Consider the following 27,338-nt stretch of genomic DNA (forward strand, 5'->3'; position numbering starts at 1 on the left):
AATTAATTGAGCATTTTTTTACAGATAATTACGCACAAGCTTTTTAGTGGCCGAGAACTGGGCCAAGGTGGCCGAAAACTGGGCCCACAAATGGAGCTTTTATTTTTATTATTGCTCGGGAAAATTAATTTTTGACCGGTCGATAGCTTTACACCAAAAAGCTGAATAATGTAGCTAGCTCTGGGAGAAATTTCAAGTTCCTGCGGTTCTTCTGAGGTAAGAAATACAAGTTTACGTCAAAAGTGGCCGAGAACTGGGCCAAGGTGGCCGAGAACTGGGCCCACAAATGGAGCTTTTATTTTTATTATTGCTCGGGAAAATTAATTTTTGACCGGTCGATAGCTTTACACCAAAAAGCTGAATAATGTAGCTAGCTCTGGGAGAAATTTCAAGTTCCTGCGGTTCTTCTGAGGTAAGAAATACAAGTTTACGTCAAAAGTGGCCGAGAACTGGGCCAAGGTGGCCGAGAACTGGGCCCACAAATGGAGCTTTTATTTTTATTATTGCTCGGGCAAATTAATTTTTGACCGGTCGATAGCTTTACACCAAAAAGCTGAATAATGTAGCTAGCTCTGGGAGAAATTTCAAGTTCCTGCGGTTCTTCTGAGGTAAGAGATACAAGTTTACGTCAAAAGTGGCCGAGAACTGGGCCCCATACTGTACTTTGCACCGTAAGCTTTTTTTCTCTGTCCTTCCGCCGAAGCAAAAAAACACAATCTGATTACACATTAACCCAAAAGTCGACCTAGTGTGCCTGCAACGATTTCCTGTCAAAACTAAAATGAAAACCATTGCGGTATGCGTCACCCGTAGCGGTTTTGTAGCAACCCCGAGCTATCCCCGTCTTTTTGGCCGCGCCAGGAGACTACGCTCTAGGACGACCAAAGGGTAAACCTTAAATCGGCCACGCCCGATTAATAAGGTAACGCATTCACGAGTGGCTCATAGACCCCTTTGATTTTGTTATTGGCCTTCGAAGCTCAAACGAGAGTATGATCTTTGACATTGTCATGACAAAGAACCTTGACTGATGTCACATTGACTCCAATCTGTTCCGAAGTAAAACCTATACTAATTTGTACTAAAAGGGTTTCCTCAACAGCTGTGAAAGAATTACAAAGACAAGCATGTCTAACCCATTCATGATGAGCCACCTTAAAACAATTGACCGTTAATTAAAGTTCACCCAATAAGTCCCAGGATAAGTATTTAAAAATTTAAAGAAGATACAGGCTTTTAAATAAAATTCAAATCCAGTCAACCCACAACTGTAAGAAAGTTCATAAAACCTTTTCTCCTTATCAGATGTGGACGAGTGTTTTCCTGGTCAGATATCCGCTGAATATCTTCATCTTGCTCACAACTGTCATGCTGATGCCAACTGCACCAACACTAAAGGATCATTTTACTGCACGTGTCTTAATGGTTATTCTGGTAATGGAGTTGCTTGTGTAGGTACGTGATTCTCGTTAAAGAATCTATTCACAGCGGTCTTACCCAAGATTATATGCTGAGTCAACTGCCATTGTGATTGAAAATACAGTTGTCACGACTTAGGGCGATGCTTTATGCTCCTCTGCGTTCATTTTCAGAACGTCTTCTTGCGAATATAAACAAAAAACTTTATTTAAAAAGAGGAAGACCTGTAACAGTGACCACTGACATACTTATGCCCTTGACAAGAAACGAATTGCAAACAATATAAACACTATTCACAAATTACACTAAATTTGTGTACGTTTCTCCTCTACTGCCCCTTCTCTGTTTGCGTCAACAAAAGTGTGTCTATAATTTGAAGCGATTGTAAAATTTGCGGTGTTTTTTTTCCTCGAATTCTTGTAATCACGCAGAACTACATTTCTTTGAGTGGTCCCACTGAATGAAATACTAACACATTTTTGAGAGGATTTGTTATCTCCTTAAATCATTTAAATCCCTGAATTTTAGAAGTTGCTCCAGTTTACCTTACAGCAATATTCGCGGATTATAAATTGTTGGCAGATCACACTGTAACATTCTTGCTTACATTTCAATCCTATTCACCATCGTGCGCACAAAATCTAAAATTACCAGTTTTGTTATAATTTTAAATCTGTGTAAATTCGGTCCATTAGTAGATTTTATATGCTACTTTGCTTGTGCAATTTATGATCTGTCTACATTATATCTTACATAATTTTGGGAAACATTCTGTAAGTCTGTGGTCATGTTTTCCCTATTTTTTCGTTGTTATCCTTTCTTTCATTCAAACTCGTAAACCAAATATATCGTACGATTTTTAAAGCTTCGCTACTGGATGAATGTTAGTCGGCGTAAATAGATACCAATGAGGTTAAAGGGTCCTTACATGATTGTCTATCAGAGCACATTTTTATGTGACATGAGCCGTTCCTCTCAAAGTTAAAATTTTTCCCAGTCCTTCCTGACTGCATGGCATTGGATGCTGTTCGTACCAATCCTGTTTTTGGCCTTTATATGTAGTTGGCAACTACATATTGCATAATTGTATTGTATTCTCTGTATCTTTCCGGGACATTATATTAAAGTGCCCATGAAGTAAAAAGTAATTCAAACTCATTTGAAAGACGTTTACAAAAAAAGAAGAATGGCGTTTACCGTTTTGAAAGATCTTCTTTTGTTTTGGAGATATTCAAGTTTTTGTGTTATGCAAATTAGGAAAGTGATGACGTCATAAATTGTTCCACTAAAAGATAGATCACAAAATCAAGGATATCTCTGAAAATATAACAGAACCTTTCTCAAAGGTGCAAAATGGCTCATACTGTGATGTAACCATGGCAACACTCTTGGTGTTGTGATATTGAATAAGTTTGCATATTTAAGTTTTGCACGTGATTAAGATTGTTATGTAACCGCGCCTCGGTCTCGCGTGGTCTTGTTCGTCAGCCATTAAAAGTTGTTGTGTTAGCTTGGACTCGGCGTCTTTACGTTGATCGTAACATGGTGTCAGACGCGGGATTTTAACCCAACTGTTCAGAATAACTTCGTAGCTTCGAAGTCTTCAAGTCCAGCGCTTCGTCCGCGATTGGTAGGCTGTTGTGAAGTCTATAGTTTGCGTTCGAGTTTGCTTTGGTTCGTTGCACGTGGCATTACAAGTATCATGGCTGCTGTCAGTACTACAGCGAAAATTCCCTCGCCGCTGAATCTTACCGACCGTTTGCATCAAGGAGAAAATTGGAAATCGTTTCGACGTGAATGGAAGTTTTACGAGCTAGCGGCTGGCATTCACAAGAAACAAGAAGAAGTTCGAGTGGCTTCGCTGTTGAATGTGATCGGTAAAGAAGGAATGGACATGTACGAAACCTTCCAATGGGCTAATGCTTCAGACGCTCTAAAGATTGATAAGGTTCTTGAAAAATTCGAAGAGCGTTGTGTCCCTGCACGGAACGAAACCTATGAAAGATATGTTTTCTTCAAACGTGAGCAATTGTCCAGTGAGTCGCTTGATAATTACATAACTGCGTTGATGAAGCTTTCAGAATCGTGTGGTTTTGGCGCGTTACGAGAATCGCTGGTTCGAGACCGCTTAATTCTCGGTGTGAAGGATGATAGAGTTCGTGAAAAGCTTCTTGGAAAGCGAGACCTCGATCTCGATAAAGCCATCGAAACTATCAAGGCAAGTCAAGTTACTCACGAGCGAGCGACCGAAATTTCAGAAGAATCTTCAGGACACGAAGATATTAATCGAGTGAGTCACAAACCTCCGTTTAAAAACAAGCGCCGGAAAACGCCGCCTCCCAAGCTTCCGTCGCCAAACAAGGGACCTCCCAAGTGTCATGGCAACTCAGAAGGTGCGAAAGTTCACATGGTCGAAGAAGAATTTTACATTCATAGCATCAGTGGTCAAGATCAAGCTCTCGTTTCACTAACTGTCAATGATTCAGCATCAGTGACATTTCAAATTGATACAGGTTCTACTGCAAATATTTTGCCACTGCAGGATTACATCAGGGCAACAAACGATCACAGCAAAGCTGAAATTGTCCCCAAGGACATTACACTGGTTATGCATGATCTCTCGAAGCGAAAGGCACTTGGTTTTGCAAGGTTGAAAGTGGAACATAATGGTAGTAAGCATGAACTGAATTTTGTCATTGTCGACCAGATGGTCACACCGTTGCTTGGTTTGCAGTCATCAAAGGGGATGGGTCTTATCAAGATTATGGTCTCTAGTGCTGATACCCCTATCAATAATGTAGTTGAAGCCCCAAAACAAGATCCAGCAGTTTCTGAGGATGTGACCAATGATCCTGTGCTTAGTCCTTTTGTTGATGTGTTCCAAGGCATTGGCTGTTTACCCGGGGAATACAACATCCAGCTGAGTAAAGATGTTCACCCTGTTGTTCACCCCCCACGAAGAGTGCCTGTTCCTAAGAAAGAGGCCATGAAGACCGAGCTTGACAAGATGGTTGCCAAGGAAATTATTACTCCAGTTACAGAGCCAACTGACTGGGTGTCGAGTGTCTTAGCAGTCCCCAAGAAGGATGGATCGGTTCGCATTTGTCTGGATCCCAAAGATTTGAACACTGCCATTAAGCGCTCTCATTACCCTTTACCGACAGTTGAGGATGTCACAACTCGTCTCACAAATGCCAAAGTGTTCAGTGTGTTTGATGCGAAAAGTGGATTTTGGCAAGTGAAACTAACTGAGCAATCAAGCTTTTACACCACTTTTAACACCCCCTTTGGCCGCTTTCGTTGGCTGAGAATGCCATTTGGCATAAGTTCTGCGCCCGAGATATGGCAGCGGAAGATGCATGAAGCAATTGAGGGTCTCCAAGGAGTGGAAGTTATCGCCGATGATTTCCTGGTTTGTGGATTTGGAGACACTGTCGATGAAGCAGTAAAGGATCATGATCAGAATTTAACGGCTTTCCTTCAAAGATGCCGTAAGTTGAATCTGACACTTAATCTTCAGAAGGTTAAGCTTCGCCTATCAGAAGTACCATTCATGGGTCATCTACTCACTGCTGATGGTGTGGTGACCGACCCAAACAAAGTTCGTGCCATACGTGACATGCCAACCCCGACAGATGTCAAATCCCTAAAGCGATTCCTTGGCATGGTTACTTACCTGGCTAAGTTCTTACCAAACCTGTCCAGTGTCTGGGAACCGTTGAGACGACTGGAGCTTAAGAATACTGAATGGTGTTGGCTGCCTGTTCATGATGAAGCTGTCCAGAGTATCAAGAATCTTGTTTGTAAAGCTCCAGTGTTGAAGTTTTACGATGTCAATCAGGAAGTCACAATCGAAAGTGACGCATCACTTTCTGGACTTGGCGCCTCCCTACTTCAGGAGGGTCAGCCAGTTGCATTTGCCTCTAGAGCCCTAACTCCAGCAGAAGGTCGTTACGCGCAGATTGAAAAGGTGCTTCTCTCAGTCGTGTTTGCCTGTGAGCGATTTGATACGTACCTGTTTGGTCGAGATGTGGTACACGTTAAAACAGATCATCAGCGCCTAGAAGCTATCTTCAAGAAGGACCTTGGCTCTGCTCCCAAGCGTCTCCAGCGGATGCTGCTGCGTCTACAGCGATACAACCTTGATGTAAAGTACCAAAAAGGAAGCTCGATGGTTATGTCAGATCCCCTGTCCCGAGCCTATCTAGATGAACCTCCCACTCAGACCGAGTACTGTAGTGAGTTAGAGGCGATAGTACTTACAGAGGATCTTCCCATTTCAGAAGCACGACTATTGGAATTCAAAGAAGGCACAGCCTCAGATGAAAACCTTCAAACCCTTATGTCAGTTGTCCTAGAAGGTTGGCCTAGCACTCCCGATGAAGTTCCAGCAGAGGTCAAGCCATATTTTCAGTTTCGAGATGAAATCACAGCTCAAAATGGTTTGCTGTTCAAGGCTGAGCGTCTTATTGTACCTGCCAAGCTAAGAAAGGAAATGATGGAAATGGTTCATTCGTCTCATCTCGGTATCGAGGGATGTCTCAGACGAGCTAGAGAGGTGTTTTACTGGCCACGTATGAATGCTGAGTTGAAAGACTTCATTCTCAAGTGTGATATTTGCAACTCCTTCAAGCCAGAGCAGCCTCGAGAACCGCTAATGCCCCATGAAATTCCATCAAGGCCTTGGCAAAAAGTTGGCACAGATATGTTCTTCTTTGACGGGCGTCAGTACCTGATTACAGTTGATTATTACTCCTCTCTCTTCGAGGTTGACAAGCTTGAAAAGACAGACTCCAGAACAGTTATTGCAAAGTTGAAAATGCATTTTAGTCGTCATGGAATTCCGGAGGTTGTAATCTCCGACAACGGACCACAGTATTCTTCTGCTGAGTTTGCAAAGTTTGCAAATGACTGGCACTTTCAACACATCACCTCCTCTCCGCGCCATCCCCAAAGTAATGGAAAGGTCGAGAGTGCTGTGAAAATCTGTGAAAACCTAATGAAGAAGGCAGCGTGTGGAAAGTTTGACCCGTACCTTGCTCTTCTAGACTACCGCAACACGCCCACAGAAATTGGTTCATCCCCAGCACAAAGGCTGTTCAGCAGAAGAACACGCAATTTGTTACCTCTGTCAAGTAAACAACTACAGCCTAACACACTTCCCCCACAAGCTGTCCAAGACAAGCTGATTAACTCTAAACAAAAGCAGGCTTTCTACTACAACCTGAAAGGAAAAGCATTGCCTGAGTTGCAACCTGGACAGACAGTCAGGATGAAGAAGCCAAAAGAATCTACTTGGACAGAAGCTGTTTGTAAGAAAATGATTGGCCCACGTTCCTATGTTGTTGTATCGGGTAGCCAAACGTACAGGCGAAATCGCCGACAGCTGCGATCAGTGCCACAATCAGATTCTCCAGCTATTGTGCAACCAGCATTTGAGCCACTGCGATCATTGCCACAAGCAGATTCCCCATCTGTTGTGAAACCTGCAGCTGAACCTCTGCCTGTTGTGAAACCTTCAGCTGAACCTCCGTCTGTTCTGAAACCTGCAGCAGAGCATGTGGAACTTGCATCCAATCCGACTGTTACAAGGAGTGGTCGTATTGTGAAACCACCAGCCCGTTTTCAGGACTTTACTACTTAGACCTGTAAGACATTTTTATTTGGAACTCTGATTCATTGTTGAACATGTACACTGTTGTTGTTTTTATTACTAAGGAACTCAGTCGCTTTTTGTGCGAGAACTTTGTGAAAGACACTTTCTTTACAAAGGGGAAGATGTTGTGATATTGAATAAGTTTGCATATTTAAGTTTTGCACGTGATTAAGATTGTTATGTAACCGCGCCTCGGTCTCGCGTGGTCTTGTTCGTCAGCCATTAAAAGTTGTTGTGTTAGCTTGGACTCGGCGTCTTTACGTTGATCGTAACACTTGGTTCCAGTCTCTTTCTGTCATAAACCACATATCTTCATTTGTAACTCCTTAACGTAGGACGGAGGGTCCGGCCTGGAACACACATGAAGCCCATATTACCCTTAAGCTCCTCATTAGCTTGTTGGAAGTGGATCATCTTTGGTTAAGCAAATTGGGGATGTCAGTATTAATTAGAATAGGTATTTGCAGCAAAACTGTTGCCATGGCAACGGCGCAACGGAAGTCATTTTGTGTCTTTTGTGGTTTACATTAATGGTGCCAAGTTTGAAGAACACAGCACAAATATTCCAAGAGATATTCTTGATTCAGTGCTTCGTCTTATTGTGGAACAATTAATGACGCCATCACTTTTCTCATTTGCATAATACAAAAACGTAAATATCTCTAAAACGAAAAAAGATATTGCAAAAAGAAAAACGCCATTCTTCTTTATTTTGAAAATCCTTTAAAATATACAGCAATTATTTTTTACTTCATAGGCACTTTAATACTCCCTGTCCTATTTTGGTTGTTGTAAGTTCAGTAAGCTGTCTGTTAAATGTGACGTAAGAGTACCGGGTTCGTTGGAAACAACTGATGGCTACTATCCCCCCCCCCACCCCCCAGATTCAAAAAACGTTCGGTGCATGTTTTTAGATGTTCGCCTGTTATGTATAACGTCGTAAACGCTCTATTTTGTTCCCTGTGGTTTCAAGTTCGCTGTAAGTGGTCATCTCCATGTCTTTTCTTGTCTTTTGTTTTACGTTTCTCTGCGCTTTGCTAGTTTCAGGGGCCGTTAAGTTTTGGAAGGATTCGTTCCGCCTCAAAGAAGTGATCACAATTTGCAACCGTTGGTATTTCAGTAGGAGGCTTAGTGGTTTTTAAAACTCCTTTATTGTCTCGTGGATTGCGGGCAAGACCGGTGTGAATAGTATACCGATAGCGCAGTACATTTTGTCTATAGATAACAATTAAGGGAAACATCCTGGAAACTCCTGATCCATATGTCCATAATCATTGATTTTGCGAAAATCAAAATTGTTACAGTTTGAAACAAATAAGCACAAGTAAATTTTTTAAAGGTTTACAAATTGTATCAGCGTTGCAAATACAATTTGTATCCTTTAAAAATTTTTTATTTTGCTTATTAATTTAAAGTTGTACTAGAAACCTCGGATGATAATTGCTTAGCAATTAAATGTTCAAAAAGTACTTTGGGACTTTCACCAGGATTTCTAAGAAAAGCAAGAATTTTCCAATAGATCCAATTAAAATATAAGTTCCCTTGTACTTCAGATATCCAGGAATGTGCCACAGAAATGGATAATTGTCACGTGGATGCAAACTGTTCCAACACCAAAGGATCATTCTACTGCACGTGTCATACGGGATACTCTGGAGATGGAGTCGTGTGTGACGGTAATGTAGAGTTACAATTTGAGAAAATCAAAATAGACTGATGTAAAATTGTTCTGATGACCATATTGTTTTACTTAATTCCTGATGACACACGCTCTGTAAGTTGTTTTCTCGTTTATTTTCTTTCTACTTTCAGACATTGATGAGTGTTTTCCCGATCAAATATCTGCTGAATACCGTCATCTTGCGCACAACTGTCACGTGGATGCAAACTGCTCCAACACTAAAGGATCATTCTACTGCACGTGTCATTCGGGATACTCGGGAGATGGAGTCACGTGTGTTGGTAAAATGATTGCTCTTTAGACATTATCTCTACACAACACATGACAACAAAATCAAATAATTTTAAATGTATAGCGACAGTAAAAAAAGTATATAGTTCGTAATTTGCGTTTGTTGTTTCTTTTTCTTTTTCTTTTTCTTAGATGTGGATGAATGCTTTCCCGATCAAATATCTGCTGAATATCTTCATCTTGCTCAAAACTGTCATGCTGACGCGAACTGTTCTAACACCAAAGGATCATTCTACTGCACCTGTCATACGGGATACTCCGGAGATGGAGTCGTGTGTTTAGGTATTTCTTTTCTGTGGAGTCCGATTGGGTTAATAGCCGTCTTCGGCTAGGACCAATCAAATTAGCGTTAGCTTCAAGTGGGCAGACTATAAGAAACACAACGTATTGCGAGATGTAGAAAGGTTCTTTTATAATGAAAACTCTTTGTCAAAATAGCATCTTTTTTTCACAGTTTTCGTTTTATCCAGTGCCCATGTAAAAGGAATATCCTGGCTGTAGCACTTTTCATTAAAGCAAACCTCAAACAAGAGAGCGTAAATACTTAGAAAAGCATGACACAAAATGAGCCTGTTTTCCTTTTTTCGAAAAGATATCAACGAATGTGACCCATCTGGACTCTCGTCTGAGTATCAGCACTTGGCTCACATTTGCCACGATGATGCTAACTGTACAAACACAAAAGGATCTTACTACTGCACATGCTTGAACGGATACTCTGGTTTAGGACAACACTGCACAGGTACAGTCTTAAGTCTTAACTAATAGACCATTATTATATTTTTATTTTGGCAATAGGTATAGAAAATGGGTCGTAACAACCCTTTTTGCATTTTTCATTACAGACTTGTGTTTCGTGATGATTAACTTTTAGCAGAATACTAATGTATACGTATACTATTATAGTCGACGTGAACTATATTTCTCGTTGCTCATTAGTTATCAGCATGCCTCATTTAAGCACTAGGACTGTATATACATGCCTAAGTGATGGGACAATAGGAATTAATAGTACAGCCTCAGTCGCTTGAATAGGTTTCTTTTCTCCTTGATCATTAATTCAAAAGACTACCATTGGAAACTGTACGTCCAGTAGCATATTATCATGATTAAAAAATAATGATTATAGGACTGCGAGGAGTCCTGGATTGATTTTTATGACTACACACAGTGTTGGATAATGCAAAGTCCTGTTACTTACTTGTAAAACAAAACTTGATAGTAATAGCTGAAGTTTCTTTTTTAAGAGCTATAAAAAATCCCATTGCAATACAACGGGCCAACCGGATTCGAGATTTTTGCTTTATTAATGTTTAAAAACTGGGTAACCTCTTATAAAAGCTCAAAAGCTAAAATTGTGTCCAAAAAATATTAGTTTTGGTATAAAATCAAAGCTATTAGTTGGTATGCCAACTTTTTCGGACACGAGGCTGGATTTGCAAGGCAGACAGACAAAAGATTTACTACAACTGAGAAAACTATGATGTAACACTGCTTTCTCTTTTGTTAAAAGGTCTTAAAACTCTTAAATAGATCTATAACAATTACACGTGAGGTTGATCATGGTATTAACTAAAACACGGTTTTGAGATATTGTTGATTTAATTCCGTCTTCATTAGACATTGATGAATGCTCCGTTGGAACACATAACTGTCATGATGATGCCAACTGCACCAACACCAAAGGATCATTCTACTGCACGTGTCATACGGGATACTCTGGAGATGGAGTCACGTGTGTTGGTAAGCCTAGTTAGCTGTTCCTTCTTTTGGAGGAGCTTATGTTTACGTTTTTTTGATATTGATGACTGGTAAAATACTTAGCGAATTTCACTCAATTGACAACGGTTATTTCCCTAACTGAAACCGAAGTCACCCGCTTCTATCCTTTAGCTGTATTTCGGTATTGCGCAGTGACGTAACTAAACTACAAATAATGGCTCATTCTTTATAGCAAGCATATCTTCACCAGACTTCTACGGTTATATACAGTAGAACCTCGGTAACTCGAATTCGGATAACTCGAACAACCCCGCTAACTCGAACTAACTTCTATTTCCCTTGGACCTAGTTTTCAGTCATTTTTACTCGGTTAACTCGAAAACCCCGCTAACTCAAACTGTTTTTCGTTTCCCTTTGGAGTTCGAGTTACCGGGCTTCAACTGTATTTGCAAATACCTACCATCACAGACTACTTTCTTGGTCTTTATAGACTCACAGATTGATCTCAGATTGGTGGTCATGCTCAATATATTCGTCTATTCAGGAGCTTATTTTCAGATGCAGATTATACCCTTAATTATGGCATTTGCACATTCAAACCAAATAAAGGATAATATGTATTTTTTGTAATGTAAATCACAGATATCAGTGAGTGTCAGAGTGAAAGCCTGGCGCCACATCACACCAATTATGCTCACAATTGTCACGGCGATGCTAACTGTACCAATACCAAGGGATCATTTTACTGCACGTGTCACCATGGCTACTCAGGAGACGGTGTTATTTGTGCAGGTATAACACAACATATGTGATGTAATATATAGATTTAGCCAAGCCTAAAAGCCGAGCTCCACACAAATTTTGCTGGTTCTTAAAAAATGTAGAAATACAGTGATTAAAAATACTGTCATTGAAGTTATTTTAAAAAAACGTAACTTCTCAAAAATCGTCAACTCGAATCCAGGTATAACAAAACATGTGATGTATAAAGATGGCCATTAGACACACTGTTTATTTTCATATGAAACAAACCCGTCATATAACGGCAACATGAAAATGGCCTGTATTTGTTCTTGTGTACGATGACATAACCAACGACATAACCATAGACGAATCCATCGTAACAGCAACTTTAATGTTTACACGAGGAACCATGAGACAAACTCGCAGGGTAGAAGCACACAAAAGACTGAAAAACTCGACTAAAATCACAAAACTTGAGCTAACCTGAGGTAATAGCTCGGTGGCCCTCGTGGTCACCGTTCGAGAACGCCGGCAGCACGCATGCGCGAAATAAAATGTGCTACACAGGCAACCCACGCTGGGACACCGAAAGCGTATCAAGAAATGGTCTATTGTTGCGTAACATTTGTATTGGACATGAATAATAAATGAAAACTGTTATGAATAACTGAAAGGCCTCGTCACCAAAAAATTGACTAGATAACCGTTATACAGTTTAGCACATATTTTTGTATCCCTTAGTATTATTTTTAAAATATAGATAAAATCATATATGCTTTCGGATGCCAGTCTGCAAAATATGCTTCATCCTGGCCACTAGTCTACATTCGCTTTTTTTTAATATTTTTTGATCTCTTTAGACGTGGACGAGTGTTTTCCTGATCAGATATCTGATGAGTATCTTCATCTTGCTCACAACTGTCATGCTGATGCCAACTGCACCAACACTAAAGGATCATTTTACTGCACGTGTCTTAATGGTTATTCTGGTAATGGAGTTGCTTGTGTAGGTACGTGATTCTCGTAAAGGATGCGTCATCACGCCACCAGAGGTATTAGTAGCTTAGTCAGTTTGTAACAACAACAAGCGTTATTCCCCTTTGGTAATGTTATTGTTGTATTGTAATGTAAGTAAACCTGTTCCAAGCCAGTTATTTATTATAAACTTGCGGGTATAGAATTCATGAGAAAATAAAGTTTAACATGAGGAAATACGGGCCCCATTTATCAATGTTTTTTGTGAAAAAGCCATGCCGAACGGAAACAAATCGACATAAATTAAACTAAAATGGAAGCGGGTGTTTCAACAAAATGTGACGGGGCTATTAATATTATTTTAAAGCAAGGTGACTCTTGATCCATTATCCAAGTGAATATTATTGAATATTTACCGAGACGAAGTCAAGGTAAATATTTTATCAATATTCACTGTGACCGAGGCGATTAAATGTTTAACTTTAATTTTTAGAGGTGGATTTCGAGAACCACAAATTGAAATAATGAACTAAAACATGGCAAACAATAAACACCAAGTTTCATCGGTTGCTTGTTTATTTTGTACATAAAATTAAGCAGTGAAGTGAACAAAACTGAGAAACACTGCGAAAAGGGCATTCATCAGATATCTTCGTTTAATCGTTGCTGACGTCATGGGCAACTAGAAATAAGTAGTTCCAGCCGAAAGAGAAGTAAAGCCCGGGCCAAACGAGGATGAGAGTTAACGAGAGTTCAAACTCTCACACTCGTTTGGCATGGAACTCTCATGCACTCTCATCGACTCTTATGTGCTCTCATTGACTTTAAACGTGCTCAAATTTTTCATGGGAGTCAATGATGGTTTTACGGACTCTCGTTCTCGTTTGGCCCGAGCTAATGATAGTCGATCAGAGTTGACGAAAACTCTCATGAGAGTTAACTCTCATGAACTCTCATCCTCGTTTGGCCCAGGCTTAAGTTTTGGCAACTGTAGACCTGACACAGGTTGTCAAGGCTGACGATCTACGAAACCACTTACTTTTTACGATTTTGAAAGGCTTTGCATACTTCTTTTGAAATACCTCTGTTCCAAAAGCTTTCAATGAGGTGATTTCCTTAATTCTTAAGTCTTTGAATATCCGGCTTTACTTGAACTTATTTCTTTTGAATAAATTGAGACAGATTTTGTACTATACTTGAATCCTTGACAAGCCAAGGTTGTCTATCCACATGTACAACATTTCACATTCGAATATTTCAGGTGCTGAAACATTTCATGTTTAAATAATTACGCTCTTATATTTCAGACATCGAGGAATGTGCCACAAATATCGATAACTGTCACGTGGATGCGAACTGTTCCAACACCAAAGGATCATTCTACTGCGCGTGTCATACGGGATACTCTGGAGATGGCGTCACGTGTAATGGTAATGTAATGCATGGAACGTTAATTTATTTATTTATTTATAAAACTGAAAAATTATTTATTTATATAGTTATTTATTTATTTATTCATTTATATAATTAGTTAGAGTTATTACACTTATTTATATAGTTTATATAATTGTGATTTTAAGCAAATGAAAGATCATCGCAGTAATGTACTCAACTTAAGCAGTTGAGAAAAGCAAGCCTGAAAAAAATTCAGAGTTGAAGGGGAATCGAACCCATGCCCTATGCGATACTAGTAAAATGTATATCCGCAGTACAAATATATGAATTTCATATATTCATTTCATATAATTGTGATTGCAAATCTTAGAAATAAAAAATACATAATTTGGGTCAAATAAAATCGAAAATCGGCTGACGATGCAAATGTCAAGTAAATTTACAAAATGTTTTTCCCTTTACGTTTCTGATCTTTACGTAGTTACATTCCATATATTTACTTCCAGATGTGGACGAGTGTTTTCCTGATCATATATCTGATGAATACATTCATCTTGCCCACGATTGCCATGTTGACGCGAACTGTTCCAATACCAAAGGATCATTCTACTGCACGTGTCATACGGGATACTCTGGAGATGGAGTCACGTGTCTTGGTAAAGCAGTTTGTTTTGATTGCATAACAAAACAAAAATCTTAACATGCAGAATAAATGTCTTAATTATACGATCCGCTGTACCAGAGAGAAAGGCAAAATTATCAAGAGTCTGCTTACACTTCGATTGGCACATGTTTAACAATGAGAGAGTCATTAATTCAAATTCATAATCAGCTAATTTGGAAATGTCCTATTTACAGCGTAAACAGTTATGTGTTATTTAACTTTTTATTACTCCATAATTGGGTACTGCAAGATGTGGATGAGTGTTCCCCTGATCAGATACCTGACGATTACCAGCATCTTGCTCACAACTGTCATGCTGACGCCAACTGCACCAACACCAAAGGATCATTCTACTGCACGTGTCATACGGGATACTCTGGAGATGGAGTAACCTGTGTCGGTGAGTGTCTAAATGGTTTTACGCGTCTTGCATTGAGTCACTGTACATCAGCGCGATCCAAAGTTTATTAAATTGATTGTTAGCTATATATCACTCATGTTCCATCTGCTTTTCCTTACAGATATCAACGAATGTGACCCATCTGGATTGTCAGCTGACTATCAACATCTGGCTCACCAGTGTCACGGTGATGCTAACTGCACAAACACCAAAGGATCGTATAACTGCGGCTGCCAGGAGGGTCATGCAGGAAATGGAAATCAATGTGATGGTAAGTTACCGTGGCTTTAAAATTAATAACTATTCACCGACACTGAGGTGAATAATTGTTTAAGTATATACCACACAAGTTGAATAACTAGCGGACCAAAACAACACTTTCGGTAAACAAAGCGACGCCCGAAGGCAGTTTGTTTCTCTTTAGCTGCTCGGAGGTGAATAGTACTTTTCTAATCACCTCTAAGTTAAGCAATCAGCGCGCGCGAAAAGCACTATTCACTTGTGTGGTATATACTAATACTTTGTATGCTGTTTAAGGGAAGATGTAACCAACTTATCAGTCAGCCACTAAATCACTTTGCTTCTTGTCTGGACTAAGACAAATAAATGTTGCGTGTGTCAAGTCAAGATAAAATAACGTTAGAGATAGAATGCACCATAGCTGGCCTACTTAAAATGTAATATTACCTTTTAGACAATAACGGCACATGCTGAACAATTCTCACACTTTCTGTCATTTTTCTCCTTTGCAAAGACATCGATGAATGTACATCTGGTACACACAACTGCCATGCTGACGCCAACTGCACCAACACCAAAGGATCATTCTACTGCACGTGTCATACGGGATACTCTGGAGATGGAGTCACCTGTGAGGGTAATGATAATTTCCTGACAGTTTTTGTTTTAGTTTCTTTTACAATATTTAATTAAAAGTAATTTATGCTTTATACTCTATCATTATATATTTTATGTTATAAAATAGCTGAGAGATTCGCGCGTAAAACTTACTATCTTATGAAAATGGTTATCATGTGTATAAATAGCTAATTAAAAAATCTCGATGATTTGGTAAGTGCAGAATGCAATATGGAACAAATGAAAGTATGATGTTTTATATATGTTCATGTTTATTTGCTTTATTTTACTTTCGGAAACACTGTTCACAGGCTACTTGTATTCTTTCCCAGGTGTTCCTTACGTTAATCTTTGCAAACGTAACACGACACTTTTGTTCGTTTGTAACAAAATACTTTTGTTTCCCTTGAAAATGCCGTAACATGAAACTCTTGTTTTTTGTTTGTTTTACGGCGACATCGATGACATTTGTTTAATTTAATTAAGTTACGATTTAAACTGCACGAAAGACGATTCTCAAAAACTAAAGAACAAATCTAATCAAAATCTTTTTCGAAAGGGTTTTTAAAACGCAGTACAGCTAGGATATCTGTTTCCTGGTTATGAGGAGTTTCACGCCGAAAATCCCGGTGCAAGTTTTTGCATTCCTAATTACGAAAGCGCTATGAAAGTCTAAAAATCTAATTTAATTAATTTGCGGTTTTCACTTGGCGCCACGAAGTCTGCAGGAATCCTACCACAAACACGCAATACAAGTGATGTTCATAAGAGTTCCAGCAAAAAAAGTAAACTAAACTGCGCATGCGTTTGGCGTAAAGAACGTTGCCCTAGAACGTCGAGTAGTACCACAAGGAGAGCAAAGGGTTTTCTGAAACAAATATATACGTTTGAGATCTTCATATGAAAGTAACGTAGATGTGCTCCAGGTTTTACCTAAGGGTACGGTCAGGTGCTCCCCACCCCCACCCCTTCCACAAGGAATAATTAATTGAATAATTAATTAATTGATATTAATTAATTAATTGGTGATTAAAAGTTTACACATTAGCGCGTTAGGGGTTTAGCAGACGACAGCCCACCAAACCATCACAAAAGTGCATTCTGCACTAAAAATGACATGTCATCTACCCGTAAACCACAATATATTATGATATATTTTATTATAATATGAGAAACTTGTGAAGAGTAAAAATTATTTTGTAATGGGACACTTTGTGCATGATACATAGTGTAAGGATCGGACTAAAAGCACGTGGTAGAGAGAACGATTTGACTTCGGTGTATGTTGTTGTTTGTTACTCGGCTACGCGATTAAAACAGTAAAAACGACTTCAGGAACTGTCTATACCTTCCTGTGTGACGTTTATTACATTGGTGGCAGCGGTCTGGGATTCGAAGTGACCAGAAATGAGTGACGGAGAAGAGGAAATTCCCAAAGGCGCCGAAGGCGGTCTTCCAACAGAAACCGCGCCAAAACAAGAAGCGCAGCCACTACCAAAAGCTTCAAAAAGTGCATCGCAGGAGGAGAGTTCTGAAATTCAGCAGCTTGTGAATACCTTATCCCAGGCCCTGAAGCAGAGCATGGTGGTTTCTAGCGAAACGGAATCCAGGAGGAACGTACGAGCCCCGCGTGTTTATTCAGTGGGTCAAAATTTCAAAACATGGCTTTCGCAGTTTCTTCAGTATGCAAATCTTCAGATCGTCGAGCTTATTTGCTCACCCTACTGGATCAACCGGCCTACAAAGCGGTTGAGCTGCTCAAGCTTTCGGGATCGTTAACTTTCGAGGAATTCACGGCACAACTGATCCAAAGGTTTGATTCAGGCAAGACGAAAGAAGATTATAAATTGCAGTTACGGGCTAGGTGTCAAAGGCCAAATGAGGACTTCGAAGCATTCGCCGATCACTTAATGGAGCTAGTGGAAAATGCCTACCCAGAGGCAGCTTATTCCTTCAAGGTGGAACTGGCAAGAGATCAGTTTATTCAAGGAGTGGCAATCAGTGATGATTTACGAGAAAAAGTTTTCATGAGTCAACCGGCGTCGCTTGTGGAGGCTGTTCGTGTTGTTCGTCGGTTGGAAAGCGCGCGTAAAGCTTGCCAGGCCGTGCCATCTGTGGAAAAGAAAAAGTCGGTGAATGTGGTGAGTGCTTCAGCGGATGGTGACAAAATTTCGACTGAGATTCGTGAGCTTAAGGAGATAGTCCTTGGTATGAATGTGAAAATTCAAGAGCTGGAAAGGAAAGCTGAATCGACTTCGACTGCACGGCGCCGCAATGATGGGGTGTGTTTTGCTTGCCGCGAACCTGGCCATTTTGCTCGGAGTTGTCCATACAAAGAAGGGGGGAAACAGAGCTCGGGGCCTACCGAGGGCCAGGCAGTCCCCGTGAGGCCCACAGTGGTGGCCCAAGCACCAGAAGTCGCCAATGAGGTAAACAACCCTGCTTTTATAAGTAACAATGTACTTTCTGCCATATCAGACTCTGGAATCTATATTTCAGGACTTGTCAACCATAGTGTAACTTGTATATTGCTAAACACTGGTGCAACTGTTAGTGTTTTAAATGAGGAAACATGGAGAAAAAGTGGACATGTCTCAAAAGTCAACCCAGTGACTGGGACCCTGACCACTGCAAATGGAAATGAATTAACGGTTCTGGGAGAAACAAAAGTTAGATTTCGAGTAGGAAACATTGATTGTTTCTGGTCAGTCATGATTGCACGGGGCCTATCCCATGATTGCATACTTGGCTCAGACTTTTTCTAGCATTTTGGCTGTCAAATTCACTATGACACTGGAACCTTTGTAGTTGGCCATACCGAAATTCCAATCAGGTACAGCAAGGTTACACCAAGTGTTTGTAGAATTTTTCTGAGTGATGACAAACAAGTAGAACCCGGAACTGAGCAAGTATTTGAAACCAAATTAGAGAATGGATATGATCGTAACACTGGCAGTCCTGGGATTTTAGAGGAGTCAAAGGAACTGAGGGGCAAATCAGAAATTAATATAGCTCGTTCGTTAGTGATCCCCAGGGATGGACTGACCATAGTTCGAGTTGCTAACTTCTCGGATAGGCCCATCAGACTGCGGTCAGATTTTCCTGTTGTTGAATACCACCCTATTAGTAGTGTGGATGGCCATGTTGTTCCCATGGAAATGGATCCAGATGTTACAAGTGCCTCTCATCCATCTTGTTCGGTTATTGACAGACCAGTAGTGAAAGATGAGGAGCCAATGAAGGAAGAAAAGTGGAAATCAAGTTTACAAGGTAACCTGGAAGGGCTGTCAGAAGACCAGCGAGGACAATTTCTGTCTCTAGTAACAGAATACGAGGACATCTTTGCGAAGGACAGCTCTGATTTAGGAAAGTCGGGCCTCTTAGAACATTCCATCGACACCGGTGATTGCAAACCAGTGAAACAGCCTCCCCGTCGGGTACCACCCTACCAGCGAGAAGTTATTGATCAGCAAATAGATGAGCTGCTAGCTACAGGCAGGGTTGAACCGTCTCAAAGTCCATGGAGCAGTCCAGTGGTGCTTGCAAGGAAACATGACGGAACATATCGTATGTGCATTGACTTCCGTAAACTTAATCAGTCTACAAAGAAGGATGCCATACCCCTGCCTCGGACAGATGATTTGTTGGAGGCCTTGGGTGGAGCTCAGTGGTTTTCTAGTCTGGGTTTGGCTTCGGGGTACTGGCAGATGCAGGTGAAAGAAGAGGATAGGCCTAAAACAGCTTTCTCAACTCATCGTGGACAGTTTCAGTGGACAGTTATGCCATTCGGATTGACCAACGGACCAGCTAGCTTTACCAGATTAATGAATCTAGCACTCAATGGTCTCACCTGGACCCACTGTTTAGTGTATTTGGATGATATCATCATCTGGGCTCCTACTTTTGAAGAACACATTCGCCGTCTGCGGTTGGTGTTCGATCGTATAAGGGCTGCTGGTTTGAAACTTAAGCCAACAAAGTGTCGATTTCTCAGAAAGGAAGTTGCGTTTCTGGGACATGTGGTGTCTTCCGATGGGATAAAGACTGACCCTGAGAAAGTTAAAGCCGTCAAAACATGGCCAGTGCCAGTGAATGTGAAAGAGCTTCAAAGCTTCCTTGGTCTTGCTAGCTATTATAGGAAATTCATCCTTGGATTTTCCATCATCGCTGAGCCTCTTTATCAACTCTGTAGGAAGAATGTGGCGTTCACTTGGCAACAGGAACAACAGTCAGCATTCGAGGAACTGAAAGACCGCCTGGTAAGCGCGCCAGTGCTAGCATATCCCGATTTCAGTCCTGAGGCAGGATCTTTCATACTTGACACTGATGCAAGCCAATACCATGGAATTGGAGCAGTTCTATCTCAGCAGCAGGAGGATGGGACTGAGCGGGTGATTGCTTATGGTAGTCGCTCCTTGAATGAACATGAGAAGAATTATTGTGCCACTCGGTTGGAAATGCTTGCTTTAGTGACCTATGTTGACTACTTCCGATACTATTTGTTAGGGCGAAGGTTCCGTATACGAACTGACCATTCCTCATTGAAATGGTTGACGTCCTTTAAAGAGCCTCAAGGGCAGGTGGCTCGCTGGCTCCAAGAGTACGACTATGAGGTACAACACCGGCCAGGAAAGCAACACAGTAATGCAGACAGCTTGTCTCGACGGCCTAGGCGAAATCATGGAGAATGTCCCTCATGTCTTCCACCGACAAAGTCAGAGGTAGCAACAGTCACCAGCAGGCTGCCTTGTGATCACGAGGACAATGAAAAGGATCTGTGGTCATCCAAGAATGTGGCGCGAGCTCAAAGTGAGGACCCTGATATTGGCCCAGTTGTAGATCGATTATTGCAGGAATGGAAGAAACCAACCGATGAGGAACTCCGACCCTTGAGTCGAGCAACAAGAGAAATCTGGGCGCAATGGGAACTATTGGAGCTACGAGAAGGAGTACTTTATCTGCGGTCATCCGAAAGAACTCCGTCAGCCAAAAGCAGGATGGTCTTACCTCACGAACTTGTTAAAGAATCGCTCAGGGAAGTTCATGATGGTCGGACAACTGCGTATCATCCAGAGGGCAATGGACAAGTTGAGAATATGCATAAGACACTTAAAAGCATGCTGAAAGCCAGAGTTGAAGGTGATCCAGGAGGCACTAACCCAAACATGACCACTGGGAAAGACTACAGCTTAGCGATAAGGGCCCTTAATAAACTAAGATAAACAACTTAAAACACTGGTGTGGGCAATCAGGCCCTTACTACAAAAGACTTGAACGGAAGCAACAGAATGATAAATAACCAACAGAGAACTAAAACAACTAAATTCTAAAAACAACTATTAAGCTCCACAACATGACTTTAGGTCCCAGAGTCTTGGAAATTTAAAGACATTCTATGGACTTATATTTGATAATGAAGTCATGGAAAATGAGGTTTTATGCTTTAAATATATAATTGGAAAGGCATTTAAGGTCATGTATTGTATGACGATGAAGTAAAATCTCTAAATCTCAACTGCCGTATTTCAATGTAGATATAAGTGAGTGTAACATGGAGAGCCTCTCGCAGCATCACAGCCATTATGCCCATAACTGTCATTCTGATGCAAACTGCACCAACACAAAGGGTTCCTTTTACTGCACCTGTTTGAATGGATATTCCGGAAACGGAGTCAATTGTGTTGGTAAGAAATATACACACATTCAGCGTAAAGCGCATAACGTACAACGTATGTAAAGAGTCAAATGCCGATTTTAAACGTTTCACGATTGAACAGAATTTCTTGAATTAATTGAAGCTGTTACGTACCTTCCAAATTAATACTTTGAAATCATAGGAACCCCCTTTTTTGTCCTCAGGTTTTTAGTACAGTGTCAGTTAGAGGGCCACGAAGTTACTGTCACGTATAACCCTCTTAAAATGAAGCCTTTACTTACTTACCTACCTACCTACTCTCCTACCTGCCTACCTACTTACTTATCTACCTTCCTTTCTACCTACCTACCTACCCATCTACCCACCTGTACATCATGATCATTGTGCCATTGAGTAGCCAATCATGTTCCATTGTAAGTACGACAGACCAACCAAATTCACACAAAGTCCAACTTTTGTGGCTTATCAAATCAGTGCAGCTTATGAATTAATTAGCAAAATGACTGTAAAAATGCGTTTTTGGGAGAATGCCAACCGCCGTTAATTATTGTTCGTTACATCGCATCTATGGTCCCTTGGTTCCTTTCATTAAAGCATAAATTGTGGGTGGTCGTTTCACGATTAGAGAGAACACAGATTAATATTGGCAAATACGACTGTGCATTATATTTCTTTTATCGAAGACGTATATCATAAACTATTTAACATAATTATTGTTTTTCTTTAGACGTGGACGAGTGTTTTCCTGATCAGATATCTGATGAGTATCTTCATCTTGCTCATAACTGTCATGCTGATGCCAACTGCACCAACACCAAAGGATCATTTTACTGCACGTGTCTTAACGGGTATTCTGGTAATGGAGTCACGTGCGTGGGTACGTAAATAGGGAAGTAGACGATTTTTCTCAACTTGGAAAAGTGTTGTAGTTATTAAAATATATATGAGTTAAGAGAACTCCTGATCCAATTTAGATATTTTTAAAGCAAGACTAGAAACAGCAAAAATCGTAAAAAGGGCCAGAAATATGTCTATAGCTTAAACCATTATGTGAGCTCGAGTTGATGTACTTTTTACTTCTAAGGAATAAATAATTAAATATTTTAATAAATAAATAAATGGATAATTGAAAATGAAGATGAAATGCGTATTATGTGTTTATTTATTTGTATTGTTTTTCTTTAAAGGAGTAAGTGTTGACATGATTAATGGAAAGGACACACGCCAAATAGCATTTGTAGTATAACAACACATTTGTAATATAACAACACATTTTAGTTGGTTGCAATGAAACTCTCACAGGCGTAACAAAATTCATTTCGTTCTTCAGACATAGAAGAATGTACAACAGAAACAGACAATTGTCACGCTGACGCCAACTGCACCAACACCAAAGGATCATTCTACTGCACGTGTCATACGGGATACTCTGGAGAAGGAGTCACGTGTGATGGTAAATGTATTTTCTACAAACATGACCATCACTTACTTCTCGTCAGCCTTACTATAAATTAGAGATGCACACCTTAAACACTTACAATTACTGAGGAATCCCTACAAAATGGTGGAGGTCAACATGCGATCGACTTGCATTCTTCCAACACTAGCAATAATAGCGAAACGAAGTTACCAGCAGACGCTTTTATCCCTATAATCATTATGTCTTGTAAGACAACCTTTGATGTAACATGTTGGTAATAACGAACAAGAGGGAAAATTCGTGTTAAAAATTGCACTTTTCTCTACAGATATTGAGGAATGTCAAACTGAAACTGACAACTGTCATGATGATGCTAATTGCACGAACACCAAAGGATCATTCTATTGCACGTGTCATACAGGATACTCTGGAGATGGCGTCACGTGTGTTGGTACGCGGCAACTACTTCATTCTTGGGTAGTTTTCGTAAAAAGGCGCAAACCTGTCTTGTCAAAGTTCGTTTGACAGACTGTAAGAAGTTCTATAAAAAGTGCACTAAGTGGGCGCTGCAGAAAGCTCAAACATTTCCTCTGTACTGACAACAATTTATTTAAACTGCAGTAGACTGTAGCAACATATAAGCGCCTGCCTTCTAAGCCTCTGTCTCTAATCAGGCTTTACCACCAATTATGGCAACAGACACGTTTCTCCTTCCTATAGACAAACGTAGTTTCATTTAAAATTTTGTACACGATCTTTCACGGTCAAGGCGCTTTCTTTTCCAATTTCATATGTACTGCCGACGAATTCGCATCGGAACACGGTAAAAAGAGAGAAGTCAAGGCTTTACAACAACACAAATGTACAGAAATGCAGTTTTTTTATCCATTTTTCTTACCTCAGATGTGGACGAGTGTTCCCCTGATCAGATATCTGCCGAGTATCTTTATCTTGCTCAAAACTGTCACGTGGATGCCAACTGCACCAACACCAAAGGATCATTCCACTGCACTTGTCGTACGGGATACTCTGGAGACGGGGTCACGTGTGTTGGTAATAACATCTTTATTACTAGTGTGGTTTCCGTGCTTGGTTTAGAACTAAATTTCATCATTCGAAACAAGCAAGTTAAAGCAATAAAATAAAAGGAGCGGGTGAAAAACTAGAGACTTTGACTCTTTGAGTATCAAGCTTGACACAATTTTGGAAAACTATAAAAGTGTGTGGGGAACTCAAAGACTTGAAAATTGCTCACTCTTTAATAATTATAAACTAAACTAAGAAGGCAAATTTAGTAAAGAAAGTATTCACTTTGTATTTTTCCACATTCTGCTTTTAGACATCAACGAATGCAACCCATCTGGATTATCACCCGACCATCAACATCTGGCCAACAAATGTCACGGTGATGCAAACTGCACAAACACTAAAGGATCGTATAACTGCGGATGCCAGGAGGGTTATATGGGAAATGGAAATCAATGTGATGGTAAGTTACAATGACATTGTTTCCTGAATATTTGACTCTCTTGCTCGTGCGAGTCTTTTTAATAAAAAGTAGTTTCCATTGCAAACTAATATTGTTTGTGTGGCTGCAAATGAAAGAGAAAAAAGATGAATAGAACATCTTGTTTGTATGGCTGCAAATGAAATGGCGAAAAATGAAACTTAGAGCATTAACTGCAGCGTTTATCGTTAGTATTGTTATAATTGATGCAGCTGTGTTACAATTTGAAGAAGTAAGGGATTGGATCCCATGCCCTCCGCGTGACTTGTGTGATGCCTTACGTCGGGAAAAAGCTAATTGTGGGTTTTAAATTAGCTTTATATCTTTTTTCAGTTTTTAAACAATTCTATCTTACAATATTACGTACGGAGGTAAGAAAGAAAAGAAAAAAGTATACTTACAGCTTAAATCAAAATTGAAGTGAAAAAGAATCGCGTAGGAACAATCCACAAGATATTCTTGCGTCATGTCGCAGGTGTGACGGTCATTATATTTGTTATTTCGTCATTAGATATTGATGAATGCACATCTGGTACACACAACTGTCATGCTGACGCCAACTGCACCAACACCAAAGGATCATTCTACTGCACGTGTCATACGGGATACTCTGGAGATGGAGTCAATTGTGTTGGTAAGTAATTTTTAGTCAAAGGTTTGTCCTATAGTATATTCTTGACAATTTCCCATGTTTTCCCAGTGTTTTCTCATTTACAAGATTAAATTCGTTTGTTACTCAAAGATATTTCTGAGTGTGAGGACAAAAGCCTGGCGCCTCATCACACTACTTATGCTCACAATTGTCACGGCGATGCTAACTGTACCAATACCAAGGGATCATTTTACTGCACGTGTCACCATGGCTACTCAGGAGACGGTGTTATTTGCGCAGGTAAGACGGTCAGGTAAAGAAATACAATTACAACAAATTTACACAGAAGGAGAAAGTGACAATATCTTCCATTAATTTAACTGCTAATTAATTTAACTGCTAATGTTACACCTGTAAGTAAGTAATGTTTTTTAGTTCATACACTTTCCAAACTGATATGTTTCATTTCTATATTAATTATCTACACTTAAGCTATTACAGCAATAAACGTATGACTCTGATATGAATGGAATTATTTTATTTTTGTCGCGTTCTTTTCCTTTTAGACGTGGACGAATGTTATTCTGATCAGATATCTGCTGAATATCTTCATCTTGCTCACAACTGTGACGTGGATGCAAACTGTTCCAACACCAAAGGGTCATTCTACTGCACGTGTCATACGGGATACTCTGGAGATGGAGTCGTGTGTATTGGTAAAATGATTGCTCTTTTGACATTAAAAAATAGGCTTTTGATGATGAATTATCACTAAACAACAAAATACAAATCTCCATTAAGTATTTCATTGATATTTAATAGCATGTAAAATATGAATATAGGCAAACGAAATTATAGCAAAAGAGAGGAGAAACTTACAAAAACAAAAAATACATTTGCAACAATGATCCGACGCCAAGGGTACTAACTATCTTACAACAATAAAGTCAATGATACTAATCAAATAATTCCAAGTAATGGAATGGCTTCTGTAGGTACGTGATTCACCGAAAAAATGCGTCCTTCTGACACCACAGGTATAAAAAACTCTATCTCAATTAATGTTAACACTAACCTAAATCTCTAACTTAAATTACTCTACTCACACACAATTCTAGTATCACAACATCCAGGAAACTCCTGATCCATAATCATTGTTTTCTTTATTCGTTGAAATTAATATTTATCACTATTTGTACTCTAAAGGTAAAGTCACGAGAGTCGGTATGTTGGTTTGTTTTTGGTGCTGGGTTAAAAAATAAGGGGATGCTAGAGTCGGCTGGATTATAATGTCAAAACACTTCGATATCTTATCTTTTTTAATCCAGTGAACAAAATACCACATTAAAACAATAACAACCAAACATTGATAAACTTGTATTTCAGACATTGAAGAATGTGCCACAGAAATAGATAACTGTCATGCTGACGCCAACTGCACTAACACCAAAGGGTCTTTTTACTGCACGTGTCATACGGGATACTCTGGAGATGGAGTCGTCTGTGACGGTAATGTAGCGTATTAAAATACGTAATTAATACTTAGAAATAGAACTATGATCTATCGTCAGATATTAAAGAAAGAGAAACATAAACTTGTCTCCCTTTTACAATGTGGTTAAAATCTTACTGTTTACTTTATATTTTTAGACATTGATGAATGTTATCCTGGTCAGATATCTGCGGAATATCTTCATCTTGCTCACAACTGTCATGCTGGACGCCAACTGCTCCAACACTAAAGGATCATTCTACTGCACGTGTCATACGGGATACTCTGGAGATGGAGTCACTTGTGTTGGTAAAATTATTTTTTATATATAAATTCGTGGAAACATTTCAAACTCAATCACTTCTACGTCAATTATTCTTTTTCCTGTTTCGTGTTTTCCTACCTTAAAGTAGCGGTCTCTGTAACTTGAAAGTAATGTTGTGCACCATGGAAACGTTCCTTTTTCATCGTCTTTAAGATGGGACCTTCGTAAGGACAGATCTACAGTCGTTAGCAAGGACGTTGTTTCTTGGTTAGAAGTTTTAGAGCAGGCTACGTTAACATGGCTGAAGTACAAGAACAACCACCCGATATGAACAATATAACATCGCTTGTGCGTAACCAGTGCCAGTCCCAAATCGGGCATGAGATTATGAGTAACGATCGATGAAGGACCCCCATGGGAAACAGTTCTGTATTTGTCATTCGTTTTAGGGTAATATTTACGCTGTAACTTTCGTATCCTTAATTTGAAATATCACAAGAAATACACAAGGAATGTCAAAATCCTCTATTACAAATTGAGTACAACGTAACTCCAATTCAACTTAGGCTTCTTGTTGTCCTTTATATTCGCAATAGTAGCA

At 39.8% G+C, this 27,338-nt stretch overlaps 1 protein-coding gene across 1 annotated transcript in view; it reads left to right on the forward strand.

Annotated features, from left to right (window-relative positions):
• The window catches only part of LOC144655039 (uncharacterized), a 127,074-nt gene that overhangs the window by 34,144 nt on the left and 65,592 nt on the right, over nt 1-27,338 (forward strand). Inside the window, 25 exon segments of the mRNA XM_078515258.1 lie at nt 1,306-1,455; nt 8,629-8,751; nt 8,888-9,037; nt 9,180-9,329; nt 9,640-9,789; nt 10,668-10,790; nt 11,412-11,561; nt 12,374-12,523; nt 13,796-13,918; nt 14,390-14,539; nt 14,798-14,947; nt 15,069-15,218; nt 15,702-15,824; nt 21,340-21,489; nt 22,189-22,338; nt 22,792-22,914; nt 23,210-23,332; nt 23,785-23,934; nt 24,221-24,370; nt 24,900-25,022; nt 25,131-25,280; nt 25,547-25,696; nt 26,367-26,489; nt 26,631-26,695; nt 26,697-26,781. Of these exon segments, the coding sequence (XP_078371384.1) occupies nt 1,306-1,455; nt 8,629-8,751; nt 8,888-9,037; nt 9,180-9,329; nt 9,640-9,789; nt 10,668-10,790; nt 11,412-11,561; nt 12,374-12,523; nt 13,796-13,918; nt 14,390-14,539; nt 14,798-14,947; nt 15,069-15,218; nt 15,702-15,824; nt 21,340-21,489; nt 22,189-22,338; nt 22,792-22,914; nt 23,210-23,332; nt 23,785-23,934; nt 24,221-24,370; nt 24,900-25,022; nt 25,131-25,280; nt 25,547-25,696; nt 26,367-26,489; nt 26,631-26,695; nt 26,697-26,781 (3,384 nt within the window).

Source organism: Oculina patagonica, chromosome 5 (assembly GCF_052425735.1).
Source record: "Oculina patagonica isolate OP01 chromosome 5, crgOcupat, whole genome shotgun sequence".
Lineage (NCBI taxonomy): Eukaryota > Metazoa > Cnidaria > Anthozoa > Scleractinia > Oculinidae > Oculina > Oculina patagonica.